Source organism: Lissotriton vulgaris, unplaced genomic scaffold, assembly GCF_964263255.1.
Source record: "Lissotriton vulgaris unplaced genomic scaffold, aLisVul1.2 SCAFFOLD_2582, whole genome shotgun sequence".
In the NCBI taxonomy this organism is placed as follows: Eukaryota; Metazoa; Chordata; class Amphibia; order Caudata; family Salamandridae; genus Lissotriton; species Lissotriton vulgaris.
Genome location: NW_028254948.1, coordinates 209,281 through 236,720, shown reverse-complemented (window position 1 = coordinate 236,720; position 27,440 = coordinate 209,281). Strand labels below are relative to the sequence as shown.

The following is a 27,440-nucleotide window of genomic DNA, read 5'->3' as shown; positions in this document are numbered from 1 at the left end:
CCGCGTGCAAAAGAGCTCAAAACAATAATCGTGAGAACCTGTTGGAAGACAGAATTGGAGAACCTGATCTGACAATCGCATGTGTCACCACATATACTCCAGACTCTAACCGAATAAGGAAAATAATCTGCAAACATTGGAATATCCTCAAAACAGGAACACTAAACTTACCCATACCAAGGTTTGCGTTCAAACGTACCAATAACATCAAGGGTATGTTAATTCACACAAGACCCAAGATACAACAGAGCAATTGGCAAAGAACACTGTGAGCTCTTCCTCTGGTCATTGGGCATTAGCCGTGCGGCTCGTGCTCAGTGTGCCACCTCACGAAAGTCACCAAAGAACTGAGGTTTCCTAATGGGGTTAGTTGGAAGATGACCGCGCATACCAATTTTAACACCTCAAACTGTATTTATATACTAAAGTGCAGGTGTGATTTGCTGTACATCGGATGACCTCAAGGCCAGTGAAAATCCAGATAATGGAACACAGAAGTAACTTCAGGTGCCAGAAGAACAACACCAAAATGACCACCCATTTCAAAGAGGCGCAACACTCATCTGATTCATTTGAATGGGGGGTACTTGAGACACACCCTGGGATATCCAAAAATGCCCCGTTTCGCATTGAACAACAGTGGGTCCTACGACTAGCAACTGACCGGTCAGGACTCAACGAAAATATCTCTTGGAGTCTTCTGACCTGATCACCATTATAGACCCACCCCATCTATACCTCAAGTCAAACGCCCCAGTAGCATCTTAACTACCACGGCTGTCCTCAGAATGCCAAAAGGCATATATCTTATATTAGGGACATCCCCTGGCCTGCACGTCTGATTCACACTAACATAAACCATATCGTACTTGTAGGTTCACACGTGTACGATTTCCCTCTAACCCTAGCAGGTGCAGATGCTATTTCCATACACTCGCTACCTTGCAACATAAACCCACCCATGGGTTAAATGTAGCTCCTATCTGATCCAATCCTAAACATATTAAGACATTCCAGGTCGATTTAAATGCCCAGTAGGACATCTGTTTACCTTGCGAGCAACATGACTCTTTGCCATCAGCAGCAATATCATACTCCTTTTCGTGCACCCACCGCCTCCTCTGCCATGAGAAATGCGGCGATCTTGTGGTTACATGAAGCGTGGTGCAGTAAGTCCGTGGTGAATAGGGGTTACCCAAGATGGCACCCACTATCAGGCTCGCGCTCAAGTTGTTCTTCTGGGCATCGATAGCTGCACCGGAAGTATCGCCTACCGCCGCCGGCTGTGCACGGGTACTTAGACGCTAGTACCTGGTGTTTGGGAACACTGCCCGGACCGGCTGTGTGAGGGTAGGACAAGCGCCGTCTGCACTCCTGAGGAACCATGAGTAACTAGATGCTGTACGACTGAGCATGTGACCCTTGCTCGTGCTCTGGCTCCTCTTACGACCGGCACACTTCCGATCTAGTGGGGTGGAGCCTGGTTGATGCTGGGTACTTCTGGACCATAGTGCTCCCCCCGTTCCCGGTCAGCATACCACTGATTACACGCATTGGGGCAGTACAGGCTCCTATTGTCCCACGCATTTACCACTGCATTTCCACCTCACAACACTGGGCTAGTTTGCTTCCTGTCTAGATTCCTGTGTGTATGTTGGCTGTGGGGTCCCCCAATGTTCGGCGGTTGCAGGCCTGTACTCACCCCGGCGAGTGTCAGGTGTGCTCCCCGCGCCCTGACTGGGGTACCTGCCACTTTACACAGTATCTGAGCAGTTTTAACAATTGGTGTGTCTCCAATTGGAGAATGAATACTGCTGCGTGAAGTTGGATACAGGGTAATCCTGCTGGGTGCCCTTGTCCATTATAGTCAAAGAATCAAAAGAGGGCCTTGACTCATTACTCAGTATGGCTGAGTCCAACTAATACTAATAACCAACACAAGAGCCAAAACTGGGGTTTCAATAATTAAATGAGCTGGTTTCAATGAAGGTTGTTTTGATTGAATCAAACAACAACCGGTTAACTTGTTACACCGAGCAATTTTATTTAATTTTTGCAAGCGGTCTTTTTTTCTTTTTTCAACACATTATTCGTTGTGCGTGGAAAATACAAAATGAACAACCGCTCACAGGTAAGTTTACGCGCCCCTCTGCAAGCGGTATGATTGATGTCTGATAGCATGGCACCACACTGAAATGTTGTCGCGTGTATTTTGTTTTCTCGCACAGCTGCTGTAACCGAACCTGTTGGGAAATACGATTTTGATCGGAAAATCTCAAGTTGTCTGTCTAACTTTTGGATTGAGGTAGGGAGCGTCAGCTGGACTCTGGTAGCCGATCCCTTGTTAAATCCACTTGATAGTCGCTCCATGACACCTTGCTCAAGCTAGTTATCTTTATTATTTCAGAACCAAACCCGGTCCTGAGGAGAACCCCACCAATTCCTAGGGGTTTGAAACGCGTCGACCAGCTTTTCAGTCCCGCATCTGGCTACCATTATCATGTCGGAATAGTGATTTCATTAATTTGGGTTCATGAGGGATCTCATGATAATTACAACAACATTGTAAAATATGAAAAGAATCATTTTCCACTGATTTTCTTACAGATGCCTGGACACAGTGTTCTTTGTATTATTATTTGCTTTGTATGGTCTGTGTATGAATGTATGGCCAAGTGTGTATGAAATGTTGTATTTATATGTTTGTATATATTGTACATAAAACGTATTTCATTGTTCATTTTGTATTTTCCACGCACAACGAATAATGTGTTGAAAAAAGAAAAAAAGACCGCTTGCAAAAATTAAATAAAATTGCTCGGTGTAACAAGTTAACCGGTTGTTGCTTGTCCATTATAGGGCTTTCTTCATCTCCAGGCCATGGAACCTGGGATTTGTTGTACATTTACGTTCACCTTTTGATTGATTTCTCTCCTTACTTACCAGGACACTACACCATAGTGTCTACACCAGCCGGTACTGATGCCGTGCAACCTTGACCCTAATTTTTTTTTGTTTGAATATGTTTATTGCATTTTTTGTCATTTTGCAGCAGTGCACATGTGGATATGTAACCATGCCGTTGTACAGAAAGTTCATTACATGTCGCTTCAATGTTACATAAACATGAGTGAACTAGATTATAAGGAGCGAAATAAAAGCTAAGTATTTAGAACAGCATGTCACTACCATCAGTAACAGTTGTGTCAATGAGAGAATATAGAGCAACAGTGGCAGTCCGCAGAATAAAAGAAAAAACAACAACTGTGTCCTCGCAACACACCAGCGAATTGTTCAGTGCGGCGCACAGGTTATACTATGGTAACATATCAAAGGAAATTGAGTACATCAGTAATGCAATATATATCAAGATCATTAATACAAATAAGTGCAAAGAACAACCTGAAAGTTCAGGAACGAGAGACTGGGTGGTGAGAAACGATGAATGTGTGTGTACATGTGGTGCTCATGGGGCAGGTAGGGGGCAGGTATGTATAGTGCTATGTCAGTAGCGTTTGCTAGTCAGTGCAACCAGCTAGATATGTAGCGGGAGAGGAGGGGGGGAATAGGAGGGGATGAGGGGGGGATGGGGCCGGGGGGGAGGGGGGAAACTCGGCCGGTAGTATGCGGAACATGGCATGAGTGTCTAAAGAATGCCTCTTTGCAGGCACACCTGGTGGTAATTAGCCAAGGCACATCCCAGTCTTGCGCTATGGGATACATGCGGAGCCCCACCGTCTCCTCTCGATGCAATGCTACACTTTCCGCCCTCGCCCAATTGTCGAACGAGTTACGCCAGTGTATCGCCTAGGGGGTGCAGCATTCTTCCAGCACTTGGTAATAAGGCGTTTCGCAGTTATCAGCCCCAGGTCCCAAAACCTCGCCTGGACCTTCGTCTGTTTCGTCCTCTTAAACAAGCCCAGTAGACAATCCTCCCATGTGTGTGGCATGCTACCTCCTGTCGCCGCTGCCAAAGTAGCTGACACTGAAGTCCAGTAAGTGTGTAAGGAAGGGCATGCCCAGAGTACTTGTAGGAGCTGTGCGTCTACAAGTCCGCATCTGGGGCACGCCGATGAGTCAAGCCCAAAATAACAATTGAGTTTATCCAGAGATAAATACGCACGGTGCACAATATAATATTGTATGATCTTGAAACGAGCATTACTCAGAACATTCTGCACCCCAGCTAGCACCTGCGCCCATTCTATATCAGTCCAGTCCTGGCCTCTATCGACTGTCCATTTGTCTCGCAGTCGCTGTGATGAGAATTGTGTGTGTATGTGTAACGCTTGGGCGAGCCAATGTACAATGTGGGAGCCGTTTCCCATCACATGCAGGTACTGAATGAGCAGATGCGTCGGAGGTTCTTCTGTCAGGGTCCCCCAGGCACGCGGCAGTGTGTGGAGGAGTGTCGCGTGTGTGAGAAATTGTCCGGCAGGTAGTCCTGTATCAGCCGCCAGGGTCGCAAAAGAAAGTAGTGTGCCCTCTGTAAACAAGTCGCCCAGGCTATCTAAATCTACGACCGTCCAACTGCCTAGCATAGGCTCCGTAAGTGCGCCTCCCTCCAAAGGACTCCCCAGTAGTGGTAGATTGGGGCGTATGGTTTGGTAGAGTTTGTAAGTTTCAGGCTCCTCATATAGCACTTTCTCGCTACTGCAAGGTACAATTGATCAGGGCAGCGGATCTTAGCTAAAGGGTGAAACAGCGCGTGTATCTGTGCGACCGTCATGACTGTGTCGTCCAATGCAGTATCACTCAAGTTCTTCCCACTCAACCAATATGTGACCCACTGCAGCTGCGCTGCCAGGTAGTAAAGCTCGTGATTAGGAACTGACAGCCCCCCACTCTCCGTTGCAGCATATAGCATCTTCAATGCAACTCTGGGACGCCCCGCATTCCAGATCAGTCGCCTGGTCAGGGTTTCCAACTCCCAGAAAATTCGGGTTGGGACATATACCGGAGGATTTGCGTAAAAGTACAGCAATCTAGGCAGTGCGACCATCTTAGCGAGCGTAATACGACTTGGGACATTCAATGGAAGAGAGTTCCAAAAGGACACCTGAGACGTAAGTGACGAAATTGTTCTCGTGAGGTTACCCTCCAATAGGTCAGCAGCTCACGATAAATTTGAATCCCCAAATAGCGAAAAACGGTTGGATACCAAAGGAGCCGCTCGCCCATCACTACAATATCGCACTTCGGCGTGTCTGCGGCGAAAGAATATACACCTGACTTCGCCCAATTAACGCGGAGTCCTGACATGTCACCGAAACTGCTTAATATGGCAGTGAGTGCGCATGGGAAGCAGGTCAGGTCTCTAATGTAGATCAATAGGTCATCTGCATACAGTGATACTGAGTGCACTCCGTCAGCCAAAGGGATACCCCAATCTGCACCGGAAGCACGCAGCTGCGTCACTAAGGGTTACATCATAAGTGCAAAGATCAAGGGGGAAAGAGGGCAACCTTGTCTAGTGCCTCTACGAACACGGACCGGGTCTGAGAAAAGCTTGCCTGTGCGTACACGCACCACAGGGTCTAGGAAGAGGAGTTCCACCATTTGAAGGTAGGCGGCACCCAAACCAAACTTCTCCAGCACCTGCATAAGGTAGGGCCATTCCACAGAGTCGAACGCTTTCTCAAGATCGAGAACCACGCACCCCGAGCGAGGCCATCGGGATACGGCCAGGCTTTGTACACGAAATAGTCGTCTGATGTTATAAGACGTGCTGCGGGTAGGCACAAAGCCGTTCTGGTCGGCATGCACCAGCGCAGGGACCAGAGGCGCCAACCGCTGAGCTAGCGCGGACGCCAGGATCTTTTAATCCGTGTTAAGGAGAGCAAGAGGCCTGTATGATCCCATGTTGAGCACATCCCTGCCAGGCTTCAAGCAATATCACATTTGCCTCGTTCAGGGTTGGCGGGTTGCATCTGCAACGGTCGCCCCGTACATCCGTAAAAGTTCGGGGATGAGGATGACGGAGTATGCCTTATAGCACTCCGCAGGTAATCCATCCGGACCTGGGGTTTTACCATTGGAGAGGGAAAATATACCTGTCCGAAGCTCTTCCGCCGCAAGTGGTGCGCCCAGTTCTTCTCGCTGCGCATTAGTAACCGTTGGTAGGGGTAACTGACAGATACCCTGAGATATCATCCGCAGTGACTCGCAGACGGGAGCGGTATAGGTTCTCGTAATGACTTGCAAAAGCTTCATGTATAGCCCTCTGTGTGTAGACAACGGTGCCCTGAGCTGAGCGGACCAACAGTACCGGCGCCGTTTGGGTGTCTCATCGTATCAGCCAAGTTAATAGCCTACCTGGCTTATCTCCAATGTGATGCGTGCGCGCCGAGTGTGCAGCATAATTTAAGTTCTTCAATCTATCTAGAAGTTGAGTGTGCTGTTCTCGAGCCACCACCAACCTCGTATCGTTTCCCCCAGCTGCCTCCTGTTCGCCGGTCAGCAAGGTGGATTCTATTCTCGTCAAGTCCCTTTCTACCTGGCGTCGCATTCCCGCCTGCATGCCTAAGCAATGACCTCGCGTGACCACCTTAAATGCGTCCCACTCAATCTGTGGGGTGGCTGCAGTGTCATTGTTATCCTCAAAATACTGTAAAATGCGAATCGAGTGCGCCTCCCTGTATGGGGCGTCCAATAAGACATCCGGCTGAAGTCGCCACATGGGGATCGGCGGGTGCGGGCGTTCCCAGGCAAAGTCAAGGGTGTGAGGGTTGTGGTCTGAGTGAGTGCGATCCAGATAGCAGGTGTCTGTGACATGGGGCAGCAAATCGCTCGACAACATGAATCTGTCGAGTCTGACGTGCATTGCATAGGCACCCGAATAGTATGAATAGGTTTTCGTGTTGGGATTGCGACTGCGCCAGGCATCATGGAGGTCCCACTGCGTCGCCCAGTCTACAAACATGTTCGATGCTCCAACCACCGGCGCACTGGCCAAGGGGTAGTGCGATCAATCTAGTGTAACATCCAGGACACAGTTATAGTCGCCTCCAAGCAAAAGTGGCACGCCTGGCCACGGCTCCATCACCGACGATAATCGCGAAAGTAAACTCCCCTGTTCAGTGTTAGGAGCATAGATAGAGGCTATGACTATCTGTTGTCCATCCAGCCTACCCTGAAGTATCACATATCGGCCCTCAGCATCTAGTCTACTGTGAGTGAGTGCAAAGGGGACCCCAGGGCGAATCCATACTAGAGTTCCACGTGCGTCTGCTGAGAAGCCCGTGGCATACAGTTGCCCCCTCCACCTGCGACGCAGTGGGAGTACCTCCGGGTCAGTCAAGTGGGTCTCTTGCAATAACGTTACTTGAACCTGGTGTCGCTTAAGATATGAGTAAACCTGGTAACGGCGTGAAGGGGTGTGCATACCACGCACGTTCCAGGTACAAAATGTAACCATAGTCATTGCATCTCCGCTTCCCCGTGTCCCATCCCAACCACCCACCCGCAGCACCCAGCTCAGCAGATCAGACATCCACTTAAATCACAGCAAAACGTTCGCATTCGTCCGCTGCCACGCAAGCACACATCAGGGGAAAAGGAAAAAAACACCAGTTTCATAAACATGGGAAACATAACCATAATACCAAAAGGTCGACAGTGAGCACTAATAGTCCGTAAGTCCAAGGGGGGGTCACTGAGTACTTAGCTCTAGTTGTACAAATGGTTCATGCAATCGGGGTGAGGGTGTAGTCTCCCCCACCACAGGCAACCATCGTCATGTCGCCCATCCTCAGCAAGAGTTCCCGGTGCAGGATGCATCCAGTTCAAGCAGTTCAGGAATCAAGTGGTCGGTAGCAGCGCTGGGCAGGGCGCAGTCAGCCACTCACCTCTGAGGGGCTCGTCCACCCCCCTGATGTAGTCTCGCAACTCACCGGCAGTGGGCCCTCCCATAACATGCCTCAAGTGTCGGGTTCGGCACACGGACCCACAGTAATCAGATTCAAGTGTCGCCTGAGAGCTAGATCCGTCCTTCCAGTTATACTTCAGCATCTCATGAACCCAGCAGCACGTCAGTTGCAGATACCCTTTGCATCCAAATGGCAGGTCGATCGCACTGGGGCGTGCTCAGTGGACTATGTCAGCAGTTTGTGGCGTAACAACTAGGAGATCCACTGATACTTGGGAATCCGGCAGTCCGTAGAGGTATTCATCATCACTCACAAGTCCTTCGGGGCTAGCCCCCGGGGCGGAGTCCGCTGTCAGCGAGCCACTGGTCTCCGCCACCATGCGGAGGGCCTCCTGTTGTTCGTTTTGCATCAGTTCAGAGTAGGGCCCACTTCCGTCTCCGCGCGTGTCGAATTCGCCAGCGAGGGTCTCCTGCGCCGACGCCGACGAGCTCCTCGGTCATGGCGCATCTTCTGGGGCATCACACTAGGTTCGTTGTCAATGCCCGAGTCGAGCCAAGTCTCGACTGCCTCAGGGGTATTAAAAAAGTGTGACTTGTCCTCGGCCACCACTCGCACGCGGGCCGGGAATAGCAAGGAGTACTTGAGAGCCAGGCGGCGGAGTCGCTGCTTCACTGCCATAAATGAGTGGCGTTGCACTTGTACCGTGTAATCCGGAAAGAACATGATTTTTGCATTTTCAACCCTGATGTCGAACAGCTTCCTAGCCTCGCGTAGGATGGCGTCGCGATCCCGGTAGTTCAAGACGCGAATGAGCATGGGTCGCGGGTTCGAGCCTTCAGGGGGAGGTCGGGTCAGCACGTGGTGGGCTCGCTCCACAACAAAAGTGCTGTGAGAGGGTACCTTCCGGCAATATGTCCATGAGCCAACGCTCCACATGTTCCGGTGCTTCTCTGGGTTCCCATCTCTCCGGCAGACCCACTATGCGGATGTTGTTTCTTCTCGCCCGTCCTTCCGCATCCTCTGCGCGGTCTTCCAGGAAGTCCACTCCATTAAGAAGATCTTGAACGTGTTTGTCCATCTGAGTGATCTTGGGGGACAAATCTGTCAACGTGGTTTCTAGGGTTGTCGTCCGTTCAGAGAGTTTTTTGTGATCAGCACGAAGGTGTGTCAGATCTATGGCCACACTGTCAATTTTAGTCTCTAAAGAGGTGCAGGTCAGCTGCATCGACTTCTCCAGCCTTTCCATTGCTGCCAGCATCGTGTCCAGTTTGGAGGCGGTTTGGTCCAGCTCGGCCGGCTTCGCAATCTTCGCCCTTCACCTGCAGGCCGCCAGTTCCAGCTCTCGTCTTGGGACCCCCAGACATGGGAGGCTCCGTAGCGTCTAGTCAATAGTATGGCCTGAAGAGTCGCTCCAGACAATCTGTAAAGAATGGATTGCCTCAGGGGTGACGCGGTTCAACCGTGAAGGAGCTTAGGTCGTCCACTCCCTGCGGGCACGCAGTAAGTATGCTCACAGGAAGACCGGTCTTGGCTGGGGGGGGGGGGGGGGTACCAGGCCTGAGCCGGTCACGCTGTTTTCCCAAGCGCAAATAGTGGCTAGCGGCGTAGTTGGTTGGCGGGTAAATGTCTGGTGTGGTGATCCAGTTCAGGGGGGGGTGCAATCCAGGGGGGGCGGCCTTCTCCGTCAGCCGCACACGTGGCGATGGCAGTAGTCAGCGCCCTCCACCCACAAGTCAGGACAGCTGGCGATTGTTACCTCATCCTCTCCCGCTTCTTAGCCCATGTGCCAACTCCCCTGTGGAGCTAGTAGGTCTGACATTATTCGGGCACCTGTACTCCGTAAACCGATGGGATGGTCAGAATCAGACACACCTCCGCTCGGCTCAACCAGCGCCAGTGTCAGGAAATATTCTCGTGAGGGGTCAAGGGTGTTCCAACAATGGTCAGCACTCCATCATAGTCTCCGTTGTTACTGTCAGGAGTGAGCAATAGAGGACCAGTTGCTTTGCTTGTACTCCAGAGCTCCCCGCATCGATGTGGAGGACCGCAGTCTTCACGGGTGGGCACCACAGCTGCTCTACAACAACATCAGGCTCCGCTTCTGTGGCTGCTGGACCAAAGGTCAGTGAATGTGGCGTATAGAGAGTGTCCACGTTCCCCAGGCGGGTTAGGTCTTCAGTGTACACTGAGGTGCAAGCCGGGCTCTATGTAGTGGAGCTTCTCAAAAGTGCGGTAGGATCAGAAAGGGGCAAGTGACAGGGCGAGGCCGAAAGAGTCCCAATTAACCCCCCGCGGGTGGTCCGCTGTCCGTATCACCAGTGTAGCCGGAATTCCAGCGGCAAATCCGCTCCCGTAGCAGGTGGGGAGGGGGGGGGGGGGGGGGTCAGGCGCAACACTCACCCAGCGCAGTCTCCCTCAGCATGAACCTCAGGCTTCGCTCTGGCTCTGCCGCGGCAGGGGTGGTAATGGCTGCTTACCGTTGAGCACAGCAGCTAATGAGGCTCCGCTAGGAACGTTGTGGCATCAAGGGCTTCCCGCCACCTTCCGTCGCCACAGGGCCTAGCAGGCAGGGCGCATCTCCGAACTCAGGTGGCTGCCGATGCCGGCCGGAAGTGGCTGCAGGCGGGTGTATCTCATCCCTAACTCAGTAGGACAGCCCGGGGGCCAGCGGGTGGCTCCAAACCGCACCAGGCGAGGGAGGAGCGCCACAGGCCCCCTCGTCAACGTCGTTAGGCAAGATCAGGTAGGATCATCAAAGTAGTGAGCTGCAGCAAGGAAGTCGCGATCACAAACCCCTCTACGAGGCAGGGGGCCAGTCGCAACACGCCTCCGACGTCGTCGCCCTCGTTCTCCGGTGTGGGCACAGCAGGTGGTGGGGTTCCTCCGGTAACGGTGGGACGCCAAGGGCCTCCGGCCGCAGTTTGCTGCCGCGGGGCCTAGCAGTCGAGGTGAATCCCCGACCCTGGGTGATTACTTGCGCCGGCCGGTAGTGTCCGCAGGCAGGGCGTTCAGATTCTCTCTCTGCCGAGGTGGTCCGTTAGGAGCAGTCAGCCCCAAACTTCAGCAGCCGAGGGAAGGGTGCCTCGGGCCCCCTCGCTGATGCTTTCAGGTCATAACGGATGATTTTGGCGGAGAAATGGCCTCTGGTAGGGGAGCTTCTTATGGAGCTCTACCCAGGCACGTCCGCCACCATCGCGTGCTCGTGCAACCTTGACCCTAATGGGGTGATTTTTTATGATGAGTGCTCTCCCGAGCTGCCTAGTTTTAATATGTTTTAATATGTTCGAATGTCTCAAGTGATACTGAATGCTCACTTCACGCATGCCACGAGTCACTTGTGTGTAGCATGCTTGAGCTGTATCATGTACACTGTTTGATGCTCCTGTCTCCATCTCAACAAGAATACCGTGACTTGTTACGTTAATGTTGTTTATATGTTTTACTTTGCAGGTTGTGTCTTTTTGATCTACAGGTACCGCTTTTTAGGGTGCTGTAATGGTGGTCACTTTTCCACTTCACTTTACTGTTGACCACCACCAAAAAGTGTAGGTAGATCCTATTTGGTCCTGATGAATTGCCATCTAATAGATTTATGGGCAAGAAACATGTTGACCTTTTCTATAAGCGCATAACCTTCATATCCTTAGAGTGGAGAAACGCGCCTTTTTACTTTTAACTAGGGTAGGGGCCACGTTCATTAAAATTATCTTGAGTGGACCACCTCCCCTATTTTAATTTACTTCCCTACACACCACTATCACCTACACTGATCTAGGGCCCTCACAAGCACTTCACCCACCGGCATATGGAATAAAGATCTCCGCCAAGAAGGCCCCACCTCGGGTGCCCATTGGGTATTGCAGCGCCGACCCGATAAGGAGCAGACCCACTGATGAAGCAAGACACCTAGCTGGCTTGGTGTGTGAGGGTCTTTTTCCAACAGGAGAAGGATTCTTCTCCCCACTTCTGTGACGTGGCTGCAGGCGGGTGTATCTCATCCCTAACTCAGCAGGACAGCCCGGGGGCCAGCGGGTGGCTCCAAACCGCACCAGGCGAGGGAGGAGCGCCACAGGCCCCCTCGTCAACGTTGTCAGGCAAGATCAGGTAGGATCATCAAAGTAGTGAGCTGCAGCAAGGAAGTCGCGATCACAAACCCCTCCACGAGGCAGTCGGCAGGGGGCCAGTCGCAACACGCCTCCGACGTCGTCGCCCTCGTTCTCCGGTGTGGGCACAGCAGGTGGTGGGGTTCCTCTGGTAACAGTGGGACGCCGAGGGCCTCCGGCCGCAGTTTGCTGCCGCGGGGCCTAGCAGTCGAGGTGAATCCCCGACCCTGGGTGATTACTTGCGCCGGCCGGTAGTGTCCGCAGGCAGGGCGTTCAGATTCTCTCTCTGCCGAGGTGGTCCGTTAGGAGCAGTCAGCCCCAAACTTCAGCAGCCGAGGGAAGGGTGCCTCGGGCCCCCTCGCTGATGCTTTCAGGTCATAACGGATGATTTTGGCGGAGAAATGGCCTGTGGTAGGGGAGCTTCTTACGGAGCTCTATCCAGGCACGTACGCCACCATCGCGTGCTCGTGCAACCTTGACCCTAATGGGGTGATTTTTTATGATGAGTGCTCTCCCGAGCTGCCTAGTTTTAATATGTTTTAATATGTTCGAATGTCTCAAGTGATACTGAATGCTCACTTCACGCATGCCACGAGTCACTTGTGTGGAGCATGCTTGAGCTGTATCATGTACACTGTTTGATGCTCTTGTCTCCATCTCAACAAGAATACCGTGACTTGTTACGTTAATGTTGTTTATATGTTTTACTTTGCAGGTTGTGTCTTTTTGATCTACAGGTACCGCTTTTTAGGGTGCTGTAATGGTGGTCACTTTTCCACTTCACTTTACTGTTGACCACCACCAAAAAGTGTAGGTAGATCCTATTTGGTCCTGATGAATTGCCATCTAATAGATTTATGGGCAAGAAACATGTTGACCTTTTCTATAAGCGCATAACCTTCACATCCTTAGAGTGGAGAAACGCGCCGTTTTACTTTTAACTAGGGTAGGGGCCACGTTCATTAAAATTATCTTGAGTGGACCACCTCCCCTATTTTAATTTACTTCCCTACACACCACTATCACCTACACTGATCTAGGGCCCTCACAAGCACTTCACCCACCGGCATATGGAATAAAGATCTCCGCCAAGAAGGCCCCACCTCGGGTGCCCATTGGGTATTGCAGCGCCGACCCGATACGGAGCAGACCCACTGATGAAGCAAGACACCTAGCTGGCTGGGTGTGTGAGGGTCTTTTTCCAACAGGAGAAGGATTCTTCTCCCCACTTCTGTGACTCCACACCAACATGTGGAGCCCATAAAAAAAAACACTTTCTCCTGCTTTTTACATTAGGAACTGCATACCACTTTTGTAGAGTCATTGGGAAAGGGCCCCTTTGACCCGCCTTAGGTTAGGGGTCATATGCTCTTAAATGTGCTTCCCTTTGGATCAATATGGTCGGACTACTACTTGTGCTAGGTTTTCGACTCAATCATTATTGCACTTTGTTTTCTTCTGCAGATTTTATAGTATTTATTCCATTTGTTTTTAATATCTTTGTTGAGGTGGCATAATTTCATTTATTGCGAACCGGTCCTGTGCTTTCTAGAGCTGTCTGTTAAATGAGGATGAAGATTGCTCTGCAACAGTATCTTTTTTTCATTGGTTTAGAAATGACGGAGCTCAATGTCTTTTAAAATTAACAGCCAATTGGGTGTCTATTGTATGTATTTGTACTTTTTGCATCTATATATATAAAAACGAATGTATGCCTGTCTGTCTGTCTGTTTGTCCTTTATGCATTACTACACCATTCATCCGATCGCCATGAAACTTTGGGAAGTTGTTGAGTACACTCCCGCGAAGGTTTCTGGCATAACATTTTTTTAAATATCGCCCCCCCAGGGCCCACATAATCTTTTGAATATCACGCAGAATTACAAAAATCATCAGTGGCTCAGTACACGTACTATATTAGGAGTTACGAACAACGATGTAAATGACATCAATTTCAGCATTCAAAACGGAATACCAGGCGAAGCGACAACGTAGAAGTCCATCGATACTGTGATGAATCAAGACGAAGTTGTCAATTACCCAACGGAATTGTTGAATTCACTGGTTTTGCCCGGTATGCCACCGCACATTTTGACGTTGAAAATACTGTTGCCACGTATTCCAATGATCCCAACAGATATGCCATTTGTATTCAAATGTTTACAGTTTCCGGTGCGACTCGCTTTTGCAATGACCATCAACAAAGCACAGGGACAATCACTGCAAGTGTGTGGACTCCATTTGGAGAATCCCTGCTTCTCACATGGACAACTGTATGTGGCCAGCTCACGCGTCGGAAAAACTTCGGATTTATTTGTGTATGCATCAGACGGAAAAACAAAAAATATTGTGTATCCACAAGCACTCGAATAAATAAATAGAATTAAAACGACACTTTGAAATGTTTTCCATTTTAAAATGAATAAGTTTCAATAAAAATGACACAATATAAATTGAATGTTATCATAACAAGTTTCCTTAAATTTCCTTTCTTCTGAGATCGAAGCAACACGCGACGGGTAAGCTAGTTATTTATATAAATCAAATATTGTCTGTCTGTCTGCGTCACTGGAGTGAGGCCTACAGGCGCATTCATTTAAAACTCCGCTGCTGTGAGTTTGACTTACCCCTGGCCTACATTGGTTGGGTGTATAGTGCTGAGCAGTGCTTGTGTGGTGTATATGTGCTGGATGTATGTGTGCCTGTAAATGGTACAATACAGGGCTAATGCAGTACTGTGCAGTATGTTTACCTTATTTGTATGTGCTGGGTGTATGTATGCTTACAAGAGGTACAATACATGGAGGATGTAGTTCTGTGCGCGGTGTGTTTGTTATATGCATTTGCTAGATGTATGCGTGCCTGCAAGTGGTGCAATACATGGCTGCCTCTGGGTTCCATTTTGGGAGACCCAGGGCTGCATAATGAAACATGAGGAGAGGGGGTACCAGAATCACCAAATTGCTGAATTGCTGCTTTCTTGTACGCTGAGTGGAATACAATGAAGAGAGGGAGAGCCAGGCTTCCCCAGTATGCTTCAAAGGTTTCTATATGATTCAAAGAGAGGGCAAGGTCACAAGGTCACAAGGAAGAGGCCTGGGCTGGGACTGGTAAGAGATTCATAAAGAGTAGGGCTGAGGACCTAGGATAACCTTTTGATACACATATCACTGAGGCTGACAACCAGGTGTGAACGCCTCATCACTCTCATGGCCTGTGTTGTGTGGCTATCAGCTTTAGAGTCGCGTCTGCTGTGACAGGCCCCTGCCTGCTTGCCAAGATCTCTGGTCACTGCTTGTGTGCAGGGAAAGTTGGTGACCCTCGAATGCCAGAGGAGGGCCGCCGTGAATTGAGTCGTGAATACCGCTGTGCTGAATAGGTCATCACCTGAGTACAGTGAGGAGTAGGCTGACCCCGTATGCCATGAGGGCCGCTGTGAATAAATCTATGCCGGTTGGGTCAGAGCCCTGTGCAGTGGGGAGACGGTGAACCCCTTATGCCAGAGGAGGCCCCGGGACCAAGCAAGAAGTGTGACTTGGCTAAGAGACATCTAAAGGAGCAGGCCTCACTGTTTACTGCTTCACTTACTGACATGTGAGGAGGAGGGAGGTTTTCTTTCTCTGGGAAGTGCCCACCTTGCATTCCCATGTGACTCACCCGCTCAGTCTGGGCCCAATTCCATTCCTCCAACTGGGAAATGTCCACTGTCCACCACAGGGGCCTTTGTAGGGGACACACGATAATCCTCAGTTGTGACCCTCCCAGTCACCCTATCTGTACTGCTCCTCACAAAGATGGAGACTGTACTAGCGTCAGAAGAGTCATGGAAGATCGCCAACACCCTTGATGCTTCAGAAGCAACCACAGTACCGAGACAGCTCTCCTCGCCACGACAGACTACATCCGCACCCTCCTCAGCTGAGGCGAGAGTTCTGCACTTGTTCTCCTTGAATTCTCAGCCACCTTCAACACCATCTCCCATCACACCCTCCCATCAAGGCTCCACGACGCCGGCATCAGCGACAAAGCCCTACAATGGATCTGCTTCTTCCTTACTGGCCAAACGGAGAGAGTCAGGCTTTTGCAGTCAAACTCAGAACCCACAGAGATAAGCTGCAGAGTGCCTCAGGGATCCTCCCTGAGCTACACCCTCTTCAACATGTATATGGCTGCGCTTGCAGCCAGTCAGAAGCCACGGACTTAATATCATTGCAGACGGCATCTCCCTCACAGACTAACCCACAGCTGCCAAGAGCAACTTCCACAACAGGATGAAGGCAGTCGCAACCTGGATGAAGGACAGCTGCCTCAAGCTTAACTCAGACAAGATCGAAGTGCTCATCTTGGGCTCCTCCCCCTCCATCAGGGACAAATCCTGGTTGCCTGCAACGTCCCATACCCACGAAACCTCTGCATCATCCAGGACTCCTCGCTCTTTATAAACCGCCAAATCAACGACTTTTTGTCCTCCTGCCTCCACACGCTCCATCTGCTTCATAAGAACTTCAAGTGGCACCCCACCAAGTCCAGGAAACGGTCACCCATGTGCTCGTCAGTAGTAGACTCGACTACGGCAATGCACTCTAAGCCGGCACCACCCAGGATCTTCCCAAAAAGTGGGGACACGGACCAAGCAAGAAGTGTGACTTGGTTAAGACTGTCACGGGAGGAGTGAGTCCGCGTAGGGGGGGCCTACAGACCTGCACCATGACTGAGGACCAGTCGGGATCTTTACATGCTCCCCCACCGCCTATTCGCTTTGGGAAGTATCAAAGGGCTTACCCAGCTTGGAGGAGCCACGAAGAACCTCTGATTGCAGCAACCACCCAACTTAGTGTGAGGAACTTATGGATCAACGAGCGCAGCCCGTCTGGGCCACGTCCAGAGAACTTATCAGAGACAGCCCCTGCAGCTCCTGTGCCCGTGGAGGAGGTTGCGCTCAGAGACTCCAATCACTCCGATCCTGCAGGTGCAGGTAAAAATGATTTAGGGCCCGTCTGCCCTGGGGCAACTTGCTTGCCGGATAACGCTTTGGCAGTGGAATACTTTTGGCTTTAAATATAGACTCGAATACTGGTGAGGCTTCGCCTGAATGTTGCCTAGAGTGAATGGGGAAAAACCACTATCGCTAGAGCAAGGAGGGAGTGGGACTCAGTGAACCACCTAAAGAAACACTACAGCCCTGACCTCATGGGACTGTGGAATTTATTTATCAATTTCCTATTTCCCTTCATGTTGATAGTGGTAAAGCAGTATTTGGCTGGACAATCATTCATTGCTGCTGCTGCACTTATTTGGAGTCATTATTCACTCCCTGTATCCGCCTCCCCCCCTCACCCTAATCCCCCCCTAAGGCCCCCCCCCCCCCCCCGAACCCTTATACTGCTCGACCCACGGTATTACTGAGAGTCAAGTGCTGAAGGGGTACTTGGCCCAGCTGCACAGGATCCATAATAGGTTGGGCTCAGTACACCAGGAGTAAATGTTGTCAGCCCTCATGGCTGGGCCCAGTAACTCTTGCTTGCCCCGTGTGACTCCAAAAGGGGCTCTGACAACAAGCAAAACGCAAGGCCGAAGTAAGTGAGGTGAAAAGGCTTTTTGATAGAAACAGCCGATACCATCAATTCTCTTCCTTTTGTGTAAGAGTTTAGCGATATTGGAAGAGAGCATTAGAATGTGAAACCTCCCCTCCTCTTTATTCTTTTTCCTTCCTTCTAAACTCTGACTGGTGTAGGCTTGCCCACAGGCAAATCCCCAGACTAGAGTTCAGGCAGGAAAGCAGCTTCAATCCTGTAGCACTGTGCTCTGTCACCCTCACAAGGAAGGAACACAGAAGCTCCAACCGATTCCATAGACACTAAATCATCATCATCAAGACATCATGGCAACGATATGCTTGGCCCAGTTTCGGAGAACACTTAATTGCTGGCAGAGTTTAATCACTTTGTTCACCTGGGGGATACTTAAACACTTCAGGACTGTCTACAAGTGTTCTCATGCCTTAGTCACCCCAGGCACATGGCTGTGATTGACAAAGTCAAAGGCTGTCCACAGGTCTAATAAAATAAAGGCTAAGACATAGCTTACACCTATCACCATTCTTAAGGAAAGATTCAAGAACAAACTCTCTACCTTAATTTTGAAGGAAGCCCTCCTGGTATGGGTCAAGGCAGTTTTTCGTACAAATCAAGAACGAAAATATCCTCGTAAGAAACAATGTTATCGATTAAAAAGGTACTAGCAAAAAGATATTCTCCAAAAAAACTAGATGGGTGTCAAAAGCTGAGCAACAGTCAGGAAGGTTATCCGCTGCTTCCTTTGATAATCTTAGGGATACGGCTGTCTGCAGGGACACGTTAATGATATCAATTGCTCCAAGTAAGGTGGAAGCTCCTTTTCTTTTCTGGAGCCTTTTGCCTGGAATAATCTTCCTCTTCACCTGCGCCATGTAGAGTCGGAACAGATCTTTATGAAAAAGTTGATAACAGCTTTTTGCTCAGGTCTAACTTCTTGCCCTTGAGTCTAGCGCTGGGATACTCTTCTGAGCATCTGTTGCACTTTACAAATCTCCATTTAATCCCTTCATTCATTTTCATCTCCGAGGGCTGGTCCTTCAAATGGGAAGGGTGTGTCATACTGGGCATGCTTTCAGTCTTAATTAATGTCAAAATCTCAAGTAGTGCAACAGAATTTAGGTTTACGTTGTCCGGTTTTCCCACTCAAGAAACATGGTGAAAAGCTTGTATATTTAATGTCAGTGAAGATCTGTGCACCACATATGAATACCCTGGGTCTTCATCTGCTAAATAAAAATACCTGGTGTTGGACCTGGACCTTTTGCAGGGTTATCCCCAAACTTTTTTCCTTCCTCTCCCTATTTTTCTGGCATTCTTTTTGTTGCTTTAGTACTCTGGTCACTTTACCAATGCTATTCACTGCTAAAGTGAAATACTCTCTCCTCTAAAACATCTTGTGATTGGTTTACAGCTGTTTGGCATATTTAATTTGCATGTAAGGCCCTTGTAAAGTGGTATCCCCTATACCCAGAGCCTGCAAATTAAATGCTACCAGTGGGCCTGCAGCACTACTTGGGCCACCCACAGACGTAGCCTTTCAAACCTGTCTCTGGCTTGCCACTGCAGGGCCTGCAAGCGCAGATTACTGCCACTTTATCTTGGCATTTAAAACTACTTGCCAAGCCTTAAACTTCTCTTTCACTACATATAGGTCAACGCTAAGGTAGGCCCTAGGTAGCTCTTTGGACGGGATGCTGAATAAGTAAAAGGTAGGACATGTGCTTTTATAGTGTGGCATGTTCTGGTAGTGACAAACAGCCTATTTTGTTTCTCACTACTGTGAGGCCTACTTCTCTCGTAGGCTAGCATTGGAAGTTTTCTTATACATGTTTAATTATGTAATTCCTGATCTGAAAGGAGCACATTTGCCATATTTGATAGGTTTAGAATGGTAATGAAAAATCCTACTTACTGGTGTAGTTGGATTTTACATTACTATTTTAGAAATTACACTTTTAGAAAGTAGGCATTTCTCTGTGCTTATGAATCTTTGTGCTCTGCAGCCTGACTCTAATCCACGTCTAGGGCTGAGTGACGGCTACACTTTCTGTATACTTTCCAGACAGCCATTACACAGGAAGGGTTGGGTGTGACAGGGTACCGTCTGCATTCATGTGCATTCTGATAGTCTTCCCGGGTTGGGAAAAGGGCGTTCACACTTTACATTTGTATAGTCTGTGTCCTGCCCTTACACAAAGAGCTGATCTACCTTTCCACTGATGTCTGGAGCCTCGGCTGAATTGAAAGGGGATTGTTCTACACTTGTTCCTTCGAAGCTCCCCCTTGAACAAAGACATTTTTGAGTTTAAGTACCAGGGCTCGGACTCCATGTTTTAGATACTGCGTGGGACTTGTAACCAGCTGCAGCTGTCCCTAGTTCTGCACATTGCGAGAAGGAACTGCTGTGCTGCCAGGAAAGACTGTCACTTTGCTAACTGCTTTGCTGTGTTGGCCTGTTGCTTGCTGTGCGCTGCGCTTCAGGAGGAACTGTCACTTTGTGTTGGCCTGCTGCCTGCTACCTTTTTGGACTTTGGATACCTCCACCAGTGTTCCCTAAGTGATTTCTGTACTTCCCCCTGTTGCCCGGAGATCTTAAGGACATCTAAGATCTCCCCTGTGAAGCACTCTGACCCGAGCAGTGCTGTGGGGATTTAAGGGCAGAGCACTTTGGGCCTTCTAGCACCGTCCCCTGCCAGGGAGGCCCTGGCTACCTGCGAGAGCCCTTGGCGGCCAACGAGTTTGGGGGTGCCATTGGCTCCATGCGCCCTTAATTAAGTAGATAACGTTTTGTGTGCTCCAGTAGCATTTCACACTGCAAAGTGCAGCAAGTGCCTGCAGCACGACCCGCTTTGCCCAAGGGGCACTGCCATGCTAGCCTGGTTGACTGAATATAGCTTTGCATTTCCCAATTCCCACCGCACAAGCAATGCAGGCTGAATCTGAAAGCCGTCTCTCTCTCGTTGAGGAAACAAAGAGACTCCAGGTGATAACGAAGCTGCCGGCCCCACCCCATGGATCAGCACAATTGCCGAGAGGACAACGCAGGCGGCCCTGGTTTTACGAAGAGTTGCATTCGTGCAGCTTCATTCTTCGCAATTGTGGTAGCAGGTCTAAGTGGCTGAAAGGGCCCTGGACTTATAAAAGCTTGGTGCAAGTCTTGGGCCTGCATTTTCTTTAAAAAGAGGCTGACGCTTTGAGGAGTTGTTGGCAGCTTCACAGCACACTCGCAGGCAGCTGCTTTTGCTGATTCTGCATGCAAGGTCTCCCGTCTGAGTTTTGGAATGTGTGTGTACCACTCTTTAGTGGACATACATTGGGGCACTTTGTTTGGGTGGCATTACAGGGTGGGTCCTCGATGAAGGCCTCCTGATCCGGAACTTACCGCCTTGCAAAACATTGTAATATACCTATTCACTGCAATAGCCAACACAGGTGCTGCAATGCCCTATCTTTGAAGCCTGATTACCACAAAAAGCTTGATTGGAGTGCAGGTGCACTGCACCCTATACCTTTAAAGTGGTTATTGGTGATTTATGTGTTTTACTTCTAAACTAATTGTTGCATTTCTTGCCCTGATTTACAACGAATGTTGTTTTGATTCTTGCATGGACAGGATAACAAGTACTATCTCAGGATTTGCTTAGTATGCGCAGTAATAATTGATTTGTCATTTTTGGTCTTTGTGTTTTGAACAATATACAAGATATACTTTTATATAATGCTGTGTGAAGTCTCTTTTGTGATGCATTAATTGGGTTAGTGGTGTGAGTGTGCTGCACAAACGCTTTACATATTGCCTCTGATGTTAAGTCTTCATCTGGCAACATTAATGAGAGAATGGCATTCAGTATTCCTAAACCCGATCAATTTTACATCCCAGCTAAAACCCAACACACAAAGGATGGGAAGATGTGTATGTGATATTATTTGGGCATGACGTCAGACTGGGTACTGAAGGTAGCTTTGGTCAGAAATGGTTGTGCTCGGGCATTGTGTTATCAAAACAGCTTGATACAAAACCAATAAAACTATATTCTTGTTTATGAACATGTTTCGGGGATTTGAGCTCGTTTACTGATGTCCATTTTTAATTTGCACAAAATCACACCTAAAGAAGAAGCCATGTAAAATCATATGAACTGAACTGAGAAAGACATTCCTGTCACACTGAATGCATCTTCTGGAAGATTTATTGCAAAATGTTCATCAAATGTTTTACAGCTTACTTCTGACCTCAATATACCTGATATGTTACTGTAAATTACTATTGGACACCTAGACCCAGCCTCCATCCCAAATGTATGCGCTATCCCTGTCCAATAACCACTCAAGTCAATTAGTGACCGCAAAAGGAAGTTTTAAGAGCGCCGCTCTGACCTCAACATGAGGCAGCACATACAAAAATGCCTGCAAATCAAAACAGGAAATTATTTTTGATAATAGATAGGTCAATTTTACTGAGGAGGTCTTTCCATTTCCACCCAAATGGTAACGGAGCAGGCAAAATACAAGGCGACTACAATACAGAACTTGAAATCGCAGTTGCATATTTTATATAAGTGACTTAACTATCACTGTTTGGTTCCTGTTTTATTTCGTGCTTCTGTTAAATCTAACTATATCATTAACTAGCAGTTGTCGAAAAGGTAAAGATACTTACGGGTTCCCAGTAGTTGAAAGTCTCATCACAGTCTGAGATATTACTCAACAGCGCTGCACAAAACCTTGCTGATAGAAGGCACTTGAAAGCAGTAGCTCCTTCAGGCGCCCAAATGTGTCCAGTCGTAGCATTCGAGGAACTGAAAAAACCAAAAAAAAGAGCGTTACCAGGGATATGCATGAGGGACGCAAAAACAATGTTTATAAACGTTAAACGCCCAACAAGGGATCAGTACACATTGTTATGCACATCAAAGGTGTAGCTAATGATGTCCTGGTGAAAAAACAACTTTTCTATTTTACCACAAACCACTGCTTTGTTTAGTAGTAAATACAAGTAACAAATTATACATAGTGTGTGCATCCAGGAATTTCACTGATTGACATTTATTGTTGAAGAACCCCATATAGATTGCCCATCCATACTGCTCTGCGTCTCGAATGAAATAAGCCACTTGGAATGATGCCTCAGACGTCTACTATTGGTCTACAGAAATAATGTTATGTTATGATACTGACCATTTATAAAGAGCACATCCACCAGACGGTCTCTTTGCGCTAGGTAACAAGTCAAATGAAATTGCTTCATTGAGACCACCACTTTTTGCAATATCACCAATGGAAAACAAAGATATTTTTACCAATCAGGACCTTCCCAATCACTGCCAGGCCCAGGAAATGGCAGAAACAGCCCATGCAGCTCCGGACTGGGGTGGAGTCCTCAGCCTCTCCAATCATTCCCGACTACCTCCAACTAGCCTAAAAGAGATTTTATTTATTTATTATTGAAATTTAAAAAGCGCGAACGTATGCCCGAGGGCGTCTTGGAACACTTCTCCCCACCTATGAGTATTGCTTAAGTATTAAGTTATGGTCTCTCTGTCAGTTATTGAGCTTAATGAAGGTTGGATAACAACTGAAGCATTCTCCGAACTGGTATAAGAAAAAGCACATTTCAGACGTCAGAGACTTCCAAATGGTGGTACAAGCTGAGCTGCCGAAAAGGCCACAATGATCTGGCACATGCCTTGCTTTGCAATATTGGCCTGAGCTTGTTTGAGAATCCTTCTGGTGGTTATTCGGACATTCATCGTTCTGTAGGAAGCATTTAGTTAACAACATATAAAGCAGATAGGAGTCTAAGAACTGTTGGATGACGTAACTGGTCTTAAAAATGGATTCCATGCCAACTGAAAAAGATCTTGCTGTTCAGAGATTGTCAGGTTTTTCTTAAATTAAAAGCTCAGAAAATGAGCTGTAGGTCTCATTAGCCATACGTCTCATTAGCCAACTGCTTTGGGTCAAGTTGTCCAAGAAAAAAAACCACAAGTATTCCTCATGTAGTGTCGTCGCCACAAAACTGTATGCAAATTAACCGATGTATCCTTTCAGCCAGATTGGTTTCCATTATCAAGTGAGACCCAGTATCTTTACCTCTTCCAGTTCAGCATGGTTTGAAAAATGGACTAGAAAAACAGGAAATGACCTAGCTGCCAGACTGAATTCCAAGTTTAGCACACTTATGGAGGAGTATTTCCCTGCAATGAGCAATAGCCTAATATGTGATGGTGCAATTTCGATTGGTGACAGTTTAGTCTTTTCCCACCCCTTCATAATTAATTCTCATTATGATAACTATTTGCCCCTCTTCATGTCCACTCAGAATTGTGACAGTGTACCTGTAGTTTATATCTCATTGCCCTTTCCCACTAAGATTGTTCTTCTTGCTATTGACATATGAGTGAAAAACAAAGGTAAAACCCTTTGTAGTTTTTGATGAACCACTCTTATCACTAAAATCGTTTTGAATGTTACTACTTTAAGCAGCTTATGTATGAATGGCAGCACATGTAAGTGACATAACGGCCATATGACGAAGCCTCCACTGAGCAGTCTCTCCTCAATGACAGCCATTCTACTGAGGGAGCAGCTCCTCCTTTACGGTTTAGGGCATTCTACGACACCGAAAGCCTCCACCCCACCCCACTAGCAATCCTTTCTCAACTACATTCCGTTCTTTGAGAGTCAAGCTTTCCTGCGAGAGAAAGTCTCATCTGTGTGACTGTCAGCCCTCCTCTTAAGTGCCTAACCCTTGTTTTATAGACAGTGTCTCCCTGATGTACCGCCTATTTTGAGTGAGTGACAGCTCTTCACATCGGCAACAGTACCTCCATTGGTGACAGACACTCTAAGAGACAGCCTCTCGTTTGAGTCAGGATCTCCTCTGAGTGAATCACCCTCTTCCCAGTGACAGTCCCACGTGTGAGGAATTTGCACATTCAATGACTGACAGCACCTCTGTTGAGGGCAGTAGGGACAGTATACCTCCTTTTAGCGACTGTCTTATGAATGATATACCCTCCTCTGAGTGGCACTGGCAGACCATACTATGGGTCACAACCCCTTCTCCGAATGAAAGCAGCTGTTCTGCTGTTTGCTCACCGCTTCCATCAATGAATGGGGCAGTCAGTTATCCGCTGGGTGGCAGACCCTCTTCTACGGGCAGTACCTACTACGAGGGACTAATAGACACTCCTCTTAGGACAGTGCCTCGTCTGAATGACAGTCTATCATTTGAGTGACTCCCAGTCCTTCCCCTGAATACTGACAGCCCCTATGTGGTTTTCCTACACCCCTTCTTCGAATGACATGGAGCTCCAGTTAGAGGCAATTCCTACTTTTCTGTTAAGTCCTTCTTGTTGGTTTCAGCCATCCTGACATCTTTCGAGTGAGCAGGGAACGGCCTTTGCATAATTTCCCTGGACAGTTCCTTTCGTTCCGAAGAACTACAGCTGTGGCACGTAAGTCCTCAAAGCTAATCAGCATGACGAAAACATATTTTATCAGTCGAGAAAAAGTATAACGACTCGTCATTGGATGGAGAAGCTCCTGTTTGAGGGACTAGGCGTGAACGCTCTCTCATCAGTTACTTATTGGCTATGAAACAGCAAGGGCTGCATTGTGATTTGGGATTGGTCGAATAAGCTCGATGTGTTTGTTCATTGGGCGTAGGATCTCGCGGTCTGCTCTGTAGGTTTTGGTTGGCTGAACAAAATCTTTTTTTTATTGTTTTTTCCAGCTCCAGGCAAATGCTTTGGGAAGCTGGCACGGCTAGACTGTGAGCGCTCGTCATTCTTTCATTGGCTGCTTATGGACCATCACCTGGTACAGTAATCTTGAGCGCATGCGTAACGTTATGCCTCCCTGCCGAGGGGTGCACTGCTCATTTTCTTAAGTTTATTTATTTAGGCGATTTTCTATAGCGCGAACTTTACCCGAAGGTGTCAGAGCGCTTTACATAAGCACCAGTTGAGAAACATAAGGATTTAGGATTACATGTGTTACAAAAAGGATACACACGGAAAAAAATTGCAAATGTACAAGATGTAAAGTCACACAAGGAGGCGATACACGTTGATATACTCTAAGATGGTATAAAGGTCTACTGCATATACTAGTGATTACTCTATATACATAGGGAAGGGATAGCATGGATATACTCTAGGAGTCACATAGAAATGGAAGAGAGCACAGCGGTCTACCTCATATACTAGTGATTAGAGTTATCTCTATATACATAGATAAGGGATACACATGGATATACTCTAAGAGTCACATAGAAATGGAAGAGAGCACAACGGTCTGCTGCATATACTAGTGATTAGAGTTATCTCTATATACATAGGGAAGGGATATACTCAAGGGTCACATAGGAACGGTAGATGGTACAAAGATCTACTGCAAATACTAGTGATAAGAGTTATCCCTATAAACAAAAATAAGCACACATAGTAGAGATCCTCAGGCAGAGTTCCCTTATGTGGGGTTGTAGGGGGGACAAAGTCACAACACCAAGGTAGGGTGGGAGGGAATCAAGGGTAGGGAGAGAAGGCAATGCATAAAAGGGAGGAAACATTTGAGGAACATCAAGGGGGAAACGAGGGAAAAGGGTAAAAGAAGAAGGAATGGGCAAGAAGACAAGCCGTGGACAAGAGAAAAACGGCCGAGAGCAGTAGCAAAATGGCGGGCAGGAAAAGTGAGGAGGTCCATGAGAGTCTGTGGTCCACCAATACAGTGCCTCAAGTGTTTCCCGTACCAGGGTGAGTAGTTAAGGTCATCCGGCACTCCAATGCATCTTATAAGAGTGCCCCTGGCCAAAATGAAAGAGCCCTGTTCGGCCTGATGCCTACTTGTAGACAGAGCCGGTTGGTATGAAACATTGTCCTGCAAGGCTTCGATATTCCCTACCACAGTCATGGTGCAGGCATGTGGTATTCCTCAGCACGCTGTGTGGTAGGCTGGAGCGCGCACACCACCATGAAAAGGTCCGTGGAAATCCAGATCAGTCTTGCGTGACCCCGGGGCAGTCTGGTTATGTCGACATCCTCAGCGCTCCAAGTGGAGGAATCCAGCAATTCTTAAGATCAGGGGCAGCTTTTGGTGTGTGAGGGCAGTGAGAGTTGGGTTCAGAAGCTCAATAGGGGGAGCCAATCGCCAGTTGCAGGTCGCCGCCAGCCGCCATTTTAAGGTCAGGCATGTGCGGGAAGGAATATCGTTATTAGGACTGCCTCCAGTGAAATGCCGCTAATGAAGCACCTGGGTTTTGTAAAGCTTGTGTCAGCCTCTGTGCTGCGACCTTCAACCGTACCTCCTGTTTGGGATAGCATCTGTCGGCGCTCTCGGCAAGGTTGCGACCGCCATTTTGTACGCCGCCGCCTTCTCCCCTGCACTGCAGATTTTCACCGCTCCCACGGCACCAGCAACGATCGGAGCAGCTCTGCAAGTGCCCCACATTCTCTGGTTCAGGTAGGGAGCATGTTGCTCTCGACGTGAGCCTGCTGAAGGCATTGTATGTCTCTGATCACTTACAACTACATCGCTAGATTTTCAAAAAGCTAAGCAGAAACAACAGACATCAAAGTAGGACTATACTTTATCACGTATCATTAGGGCCACTGGAATTATGCGACAAGGGAGGGTTACATTCTATGGCAGTCTACGGAGGCTCAGATTATGCTTCTCTTGCTTTACTGCAAAACACTCAGGGAGAAAATTACAAAAAACAATTTGATGGACAGAATGTAGATCAATGTCTTACATTCACCCCAGTACAAGGATCTGGGCCTAAATCCATCGTTTTTTGCACTCCACACCACCCTGGGTTAGATAATGGCTTTATGCAAATCAGCTCTGACCCTGTGCCCCATGGGAACAGTCCAGTCCGAACTACACAG

The 27,440-nt window shown here is 48.3% G+C and overlaps 1 protein-coding gene across 1 annotated transcript in view; it reads right to left on the bottom strand.

The window, feature by feature from the left end:
* LOC147659366 (alpha-1,2-mannosyltransferase ALG9-like) overlaps positions 1-25,001 on the bottom strand; it is a gene marked incomplete at its 3' end in the record, with an annotated part of 102,454 nt that extends 77,453 nt beyond the window's left edge. Inside the window, exons 1-2 of the mRNA XM_086951797.1 lie at positions 24,885-25,001; positions 22,208-22,346 (exon numbers count right to left, since the gene is read on the bottom strand). Of these exons, the coding sequence (XP_086807923.1) occupies positions 22,208-22,346; positions 24,885-24,958 (213 nt within the window). The remainder of the gene's footprint in view (positions 1-22,207; positions 22,347-24,884) is intronic.
* Positions 25,002-27,440: the final 2,439 nt, after the last annotated feature.